Genomic DNA, 7759 nt, shown 5'->3' with positions numbered 1-7759 from the left:
TCTTACCAACCAGCCGCCTCTCTGCCTTCTGTTGGTTGACCAGTCTTTTAACCAAGCTAATAAATTACCCAAACCCCCCGCGATCTCACTTTGCGTATTAACCTTTTGTGTGGCACCTTATCAAATACCTTCTGGAAGTCCAGATATACTACATCCCATTATGCACATGGCTCCTTCCATCTTCGAATGACTCGAACAAATTACTCACTTTGCCCTTCATAAAACCATGCTGACACTGATGGATTGATTTTTGACTTTCCAAATGGCCTGATATTACTTCAAATGGATTCTAACAATTTCCTAATGACAGATGTTAAACTAACTGGTCTATAATTTCTTACTTTCCGTCTCCCTCCCTCTTTGAATTAGCATTTTTCCAATCCGCTGGAACCTCTCCTACATCCAGGGAATTTTGGAATATTATAACCAATGGATTCACTATCACCGCTGCCTTGAAGACCCTCGAGGACAGGCCAGCAGGCCCCGGGGACCTGTCCGCCTTCAAGCCCAAGCGTTTCTTTGGTTAACCATCCTCACGTACCACGAGCTCCTGTTTGATGCTCTCGATTGTACCCTCGAGGGCCCTGGTACCACGGGTTGCTTCATCCTCCACAGCTTTAACCGTTTTCAGCAGGGGACGTGACATTCGTAACCATCACCTGTTTGGGGGGGGGGTGTGGGTGAGAAATATTGTTATTACTTTGTGATAGAAACAGGAGACCATTCAGCCTCTTGCGCCTGTTCCGCATTCAGCAAGATCAGCTCTGGTCTGGACCCTCATTTCATCTCCCGCCTCCTCTAACCATCTTACTCCAGACCCAGCAAATATGCATCAGTCTCAATTTCAAAATGTTCAGTTGCCCCCACCCCCTCCAAGCAGCTCTTTGGGGGAGAGAGGTCCAGATTTCCACTCCCCTCCGAGTGAAGACATTACCCTGAACAGACTTGCTCAAATCTGAAGGTTTTGCCCCACTTGTTCTCGATTCCCCGCCATCAGAGGAAACAGATTCTCTCTATCCACCCATCAGATCCCATATCCTTCAATTCGATCACAACCTGATCACTTTTATAGAATGTATTACAAACCTAGGCTGTGCAAGCTCTCCCCATACCTTAACACCTTTCAACTAATTTAGAAACTGTAAACCAACCCAGAGGATTTTCCCCACAGACCCTGGGTCACTGTGAGGTTGGGCTGGGTGAACGGTTCTCAAACCTCTCAAAATACACCGGGAAAGGCATTTGATCACAGGTCGCCCACTCCCACCCCGGCCCCATACCCCCCACCCCCCGGCCCCATACCCCCCACCCCCCGGCCCCCGGCCCCATACCCCCCACCCCCCGGCCCCATACCCCCACCCCCCCGGCCCCATACCCCCCACTCCCCGGCCCCATACCCCCCACTCCCCGGCCCCATACCCCCCACTCCCCGGCCCCATACCCCCCACCCCCCGGCCCCATACCCCCCACTCCCCGGCCCCATACCCCCCACTCCCCGGCCCCATACCCCCCACCCCCCGGCCCCATACCCCCCACCCCCCGGCCCCATACCCCCACTCCCCGGCCCCATACCCCCCACTCCCCGGCCCCATACCCCCCCACCCCCCGGCCCCATACCCCCCACCCCCATACCCCCCACTCCCATCCCTGCCCCATACCCCCCACCCCCACGCCCCACTCCCCGGCCCCATACCCCCCACTCCCCGGCCCCATACCCCCCACTCCCCGGCCCCATGCCCCTCACTCCCCAGCCCCATACCCCCCCACTCCCCCAGCCCCATACCACCCACTCCCACCCCATACCCCCCACTCCCCGGCCCCATACCCCCCACTCCCTGCCCCATACCCCCCACTCCCCAGCCCCATACCCCCCACTCCCCGGCCCCATACCCCCTACTCCCACCCCATACCCCCCACTCCCCGGCCCCATACCCCCCACTCCCCAGCCCCATACCCCCCACTCCCACCCCATACCCCCCACTCCCCGGCCCATACCCCCCACTCCCCGGCCCCCATACCCCCCACTCCCCAGCCCCATACCCCCCACTCCCCGGCCCCATACCCCCCACTCCCACCCCGGCCCCATACCCCCCACTCCCCGGCCCCATACCCCACTCCGGCCCCATAACCCCCACTCCCCGGCCCCATACCCCCCCACTCCCCGGCCCCATACCCCCCACTCCCCGGCCCCATACCCCCCCACTCCCACCCCAGCCCCATACCCCCACTCCCCGGCCCCATACCCCCCACTCCCACCCCAGCCCCATACCCCCCACTCCCCGGCCCCATACCCCCCACTCCCCGGCCCATACCCCCCCACTCCCACCCCAGCCCCATACCCCCACTCCCCGGCCCCATACCCCCCACTCCCACCCCGGCCCCATACCCCCCCACTCCCCGGCCCCATACCCCCCCACTCCCACCCCGGCCCCATAACCCCCACTCCCAGCCCCATACCCCCCACTCCCCAGCCCCATACCCCCCACTCCCCCGGCCCCATACCCCCCACCTCCCATCCGGCCCCATACCCCCCAGTCCCCGGCCCCATACCCCCCACTCCCTCCCCGGCCCCATACCCCCCACTCCCACCCCGGCCCCATACCCCCCACTCCCACCCCATACCCCCCACTCCCCGGCCCCATACCCCCCACTCCCTGGGCCCCATACCCCCCACATCCCACCCCTGCCCATACCCCCCACTCCCCGGCCCCATACCCCCCCACTCCCCGGCCCCATACCCCCCACTCCCCGGCCCCATACCCCCCACTCCCCGGCCCCATACCCCCCACTCCCCGGCCCCATACCCCCCACTCCGCGGCCCCATACCCCCCACTCCGCGGCCCCATACCCCCCACTCCCCGGCCCCATACCCCCCCACTCCCCGGCCCCATACCCCCCACTCCCCGGCACCATACCCCCCACTCCCACCCCAGCCCCATACCCCCCACTCCCCGGCCCCATACCCCCCACTCCCACCTCTGCCCCATACCCCCCACTCCCACCACGGCCCCATACCCCCCACCCCCACCCCTGCCCCCCACTCCCACCCCTGCCCATATCCCCCACTCCCACCCCGGCCCCATACCCCCCACTCCCACCCCTGCCCCATATCCCCCACCCCTGCCCCCCACTCCCACCCCTGCCCCATATCCCCCACTCCCACCACGGCCCCATACCCCCCACCCCCACCCTGCCCCCACTCCCACCCCTGCCCCATATCCTCCACTCCCACCCCTGCCCATATCCCCCACTCCCACCCCGGCCCATACCCCCACTTTCACCCCTGCCCCATACCCCTCACTCCCACCCCTGCCCCATACCCTGCGTCCCCCATTCCCACCCCGGCCCCATACCCCCCACCCCCACCCCTGCCCCCCACTCCGGCCCCAAACCCCTCACTCCCACCCCTGCCTCTTACCCCTCACTCCCACCCCTGCCCCATACCCCCCACTCCCACCCCTGCCCCATACCCTGCGCCCCCCATTCCCACCCCAGCCCCATACCCCCCACTCCCACCCCTGCCCCAAACCCCCCACTCCCCACCCTGCCCCAAACCCCCCACTCCCACCCCTGCCCCAAACCCCCCACTCCCACCCTGCCCATACCCCCCACTCCCACCCCTGCCCCAAACCCCCCACTCCCACCCCTGCCCCATACCATGCCCCCCACTCCCACCCCTGCCCCCAACTCCCACCCCTACCCCCATACCCCCCACTCCCACCCCTGCCCCATACCCTGTGACCCCACTCCCACCCCTGCCCCATACCCCCATCCCTGCCCCATACCCCACTCCCACCCCTGCCCCATACCCCACACCCCCAATCCCACCCCATACCCTGTGACCCCACTCCCACCCCTGCCCCATACCCTGTGTCCCCCACTCCCAATCCCACCCCATACCCTGTGCCCCCCACTCCCACCCAGTGCCTGTACCTTGGCTGCACTCTTCAGTTGGTACATGGATGGATCATCAGCCGGTTTGCCAGCCGCACATTTTGTCGCGCTGATGAGGTCAGTCAGAGCTTTTGCGACGTCCTTAACCGCGTTGATCAGCACCACCTAGAGACCAACAAGAATGTCCCTCCCTCAGTAACTCAAATGCTGAATTCAGTTCGCACACACCGCGGGTTTGAATGGTGGATAACTGTTAAAACGTGTCAGCGGTGCTGAGTGGCCCAGATCAGAAAGATCCCGGCCCCATCCCGGTTCCGATGGGGTTTGGCAGGAACTGCCCATATTTCACCTGCCAAGCTGGGGCAGTGACCGGCAAGCGTTATCAGTGGAGGGTGGGGTGGGGGGGGGGGGTATCCGGTCTCTCCGTGAGGTGCTGATGGCACTGGAGAAATTGTCGGAAAATTCCTAACAAATCCAGGAAGATTTGTAAAGCTGGACTTCAATTCCAATGATCTCATATCACGCAGCGGTTCCCGAGGGGCGAGTGTGAAAGGGGCAGCGGGTTCTCGAGGGTTGAGTATGAGAGAGGCAGCGGGTTCTCGAGCCGAGTGTGAAAGGAGGAGCGGGTTCTCGAGCCGAGTGTGAAAGGGGCAGCGGGTTCTCGAGTCAAGTGTGAAAGGGGCAGCGGGTTCTCGAGCCGAGTGTGAAAGGGGCAGTGGGTTCTCGAGCCGAGTGTGAAAGGGGCAGCGGGTTCTCGAGCCGAGTGTGAAAGGGGCAGCGGGTTCTCGAGGGTTGAGTATGAGAGAGGCAGCGGGTTCTCGAGCCGAGTGTGAAAGGGGCAGTGGGTTCCAGAAGGCTGAGTTTTGTTTTATTTGTTGATGGATTGTGGGTGCCGTGGCTGGGTCAGCATTTATTGTCCATCCTCAGGGTCAACCATGTCGTTGTGGGTCAGGAGTTGCATGTAGGCCAGACCAGGTAAGGACGGCAGATTTCCTTCCCTAAAGGGCATTACTGAACCAGATGGGATTTTTCGACAATCGACAATGATTTCATGGCCATCGTCAGAGTTTAAATTCCAGATTTTTAAAAAAATTTTAATTCAAAAATTTAAATTCAAATTTCACCATCTGCCCTGGTGGGAATCGAACCCGGTCCCCAGAGCGTGCCTCTGGGTTCTCTGGATTACCAGTCCAGCGACAATACCACTGCCTCCCCCCCTCTGTCACCTAACCTCATATACGCCACAGGAACTTTCATATTCTTGGATAACAAGAGTCTGCATTCCTTGGCCAATCACCATGCACCGTTTGCCAAGGATGTGGAAGCATTGGAAAGGGTGTAGAGGAGATTTACCAGAATGTTGCCTGGTATGGAGGGAAGATCTTATGAGGAAAGGCTGAGGGATTTGAGGCTGTTTTCGTTAGAGAGAAGAAGGTTAAGAGGTGACTTAATTGAGGCATACAAGATGATCAGAGGATTGGATAGGGTGGACAGTGAGAGCCTTTTTCCTCGGATGGTGATGTCTAGCACGAGGGGACATAGCTTTAAATTGAGGGGAGATAGATATAGGACAGATGTCAGAGGTAGGTTTAGAGAGTAGTAAGGGCGTGGAATGCCCTGCCTGCAACGGTAATGGACTCGCCAACACTAAGGGCATTCAAATGGTCATTGGATAGACATATGGACAATAAGGGAATAGTGTAGATGGGCTTCAGAGTGGTTTCACAGGTCGGCGCAACATCGAGGGCCGAAGGGCCTGTACTGCGCTGTAATGTTCTAGGTTCTAACTCCCTGAGGGTGTATCTGTGGGGTACCCCCAACCCCCCGCTATATAGTGTCCCAGGGAACGGAATTTAGTGACCAAACTGAATGACTGCCAGCGATCGCACTGACTCTCCAGACACACCATTCAACTACAAGGAGTTGCACTTATGTAGCACCTTTCACATCCTCAGGGCAGCCGGAGGTGCTTTCAGGCTACTGAAGAACTTTGGAATTACGGTCAGCCAGGAAATGCAACAGTCTCCTTGCACACAGCAAGATCCCACAGATGTGGGACAATTCAGGACAGTTTAAAAAGAGACACTTGTAAACTCACTCCCAGTGAGTTCTCCCAGTGAGCCAGAGAGAAGACAGAGCCAGGAGTGAGACACAGCTAAGAGTGAGTTTGGGAATTTGAATCTAGGTGGGAATTCAAAGCTGGATGGGGAGGAGGTGCTTTTTATCCCTGGTAAGTGACTGGTAAGTAGCGTTTCTGTTTTCTTTTTCTTTTCATTGGTATATTTATTTATTTTTTCTTTGTTGTTTTTTTTGTTGAAATTGTAGTTGAAGTTAACCGAAGGTTTAAGACATGGCAGGAGGTCTCAGCCCAGTGTCATGCTCCTCGTGTGCGATGTGGGAGCTCAGGGACACATCCACTGTCCCTGGCTCCTTCACGTGCAAGAAGTGTGTCCGGTTGCAGCTCCTCTTAGACCGCTTGACGGCTCTGGAGCTGCGGATGGACTTACTTTGGAGCGTCCCCGATGCTGAGGACGTCGTGTTTAGCGAGTTGGTCACACCGCAGGTGAAAGGTACGGAGGGAGATAGTAAATGGGTGACCAAAAGACAGAGCAAGAGTAGGAAGGCAGTGCAGGTGTCCTCTGCGGTCATCTCCCTGCAAAACAGATATACCGCTTTGGATACTGTTGAGGGAGATGGCTCACCAGGGGAAGGCAGCAGCAGCCAGGTTCATGGCACCGTGGCTGGCTCTGCTGCGCAGCTGGGCAGGAAGAAGAATGGCAGGGCTATAGTGATAGGGGACTCAATTGTAAGGGGAATAGACAGGCGGTTCTGCAGACGCAATCGAGACTCCAGGATGGTATGTTGCCTCCCTGGTGCAAGGGTCAAGGATGTCTCGGAGCGGCTGCAGGACATTCGGGGGGGGGGGGGGGGGGGGGGGGGGGGGGGGGGGGGAAAGAGAGGATGAACAGCCAGCTGTCGTGGTGCACATAGGCACCAACGATATAGGTAAAAAACAGGATGAGGTCCTACAAGCTGAATTTAGGGCGCTAGGAGTTAAACTAAAAAGTAGGACCTCAAAGGTAGTTATCTCAGGATTGCTACCAGTGCCACGAGCTAGTCAGAGTAGGAATGTCAGGATAGAGAGGATGAATACGTGGCTCGAGAGATGGTGCAAGAGGGAGGGATTCAAATTCCTGGGACATTGGAACCGGTTCTGGGGGAGGTGGGACCAGTACAAACCGGACGGTCTGCACCTGGGCAGGACTGGAACCGATGTCCTAGGGGGGGTGTTTGCTAGAGCTGTTGGGGAGAGTTTAAACTAATGTGGCAGGGGGATGGGAACCGATGCAGGAAAGTGGAAGGTAGTAAAACAGGGACAGAAACAAAAGGCAGTAAGGGGGAAAGAGTAAGGTTAGAAGCCATAGTCAAAAATCAAAAAGGGCGACAGTACAAGGTACAGTGACTGAGGGGAGCTCAGTGAATAGGACCAGGAATACTAAAAGAAATAAAACGGGAAGTGAAAACATTAATGGTAAGCGACGCGGCAGGTTGTTACAGGAAGATATGGGTTCGACGACAAGGAAAATTAGGAGAAAGGTTAAGAGGAAATATAACTTAGGAGAGGTTACTGATCGAGGTGTTAAGATTCAGAACAGAGGTAAAAAAGCCAACATAAGTGTACTTTACCTGAATGCTCGTAGTATTCGGAATAAGGTAAATGAGTTGATGGCGCAAATCATCGTGAATGACTATGATTTAGTGGCCATTACTGAAACATGGTTAAAAGATGGTCACGACTAAGAGTTAAATATCCGAGGGTATCAAACCTTTCGGAAGGACAGAGTGGATGGTAAGGGAGGTGGTG

The 7759-nt window shown here is 58.0% G+C and overlaps 1 protein-coding gene across 1 annotated transcript in view; it reads right to left on the bottom strand.

Moving 5' to 3' along the window:
• The window catches only part of LOC140404494 (talin-2-like), a 392578-nt gene that overhangs the window by 31500 nt on the left and 353319 nt on the right, over nucleotides 1-7759 (bottom strand). The window contains 3 exon segments of the mRNA XM_072493108.1: nucleotides 542-634; nucleotides 636-659; nucleotides 3934-4059. Coding sequence (XP_072349209.1) covers nucleotides 542-634; nucleotides 636-659; nucleotides 3934-4059 — 243 coding nt within the window.

Source organism: Scyliorhinus torazame, chromosome 30, assembly GCF_047496885.1.
Source record: "Scyliorhinus torazame isolate Kashiwa2021f chromosome 30, sScyTor2.1, whole genome shotgun sequence".
Classification (NCBI taxonomy): domain Eukaryota; kingdom Metazoa; phylum Chordata; class Chondrichthyes; order Carcharhiniformes; family Scyliorhinidae; genus Scyliorhinus; species Scyliorhinus torazame.
Note: the sequence above shows the minus strand (reverse complement) of the source record. Positions and strands in the feature narration are given on the sequence as shown.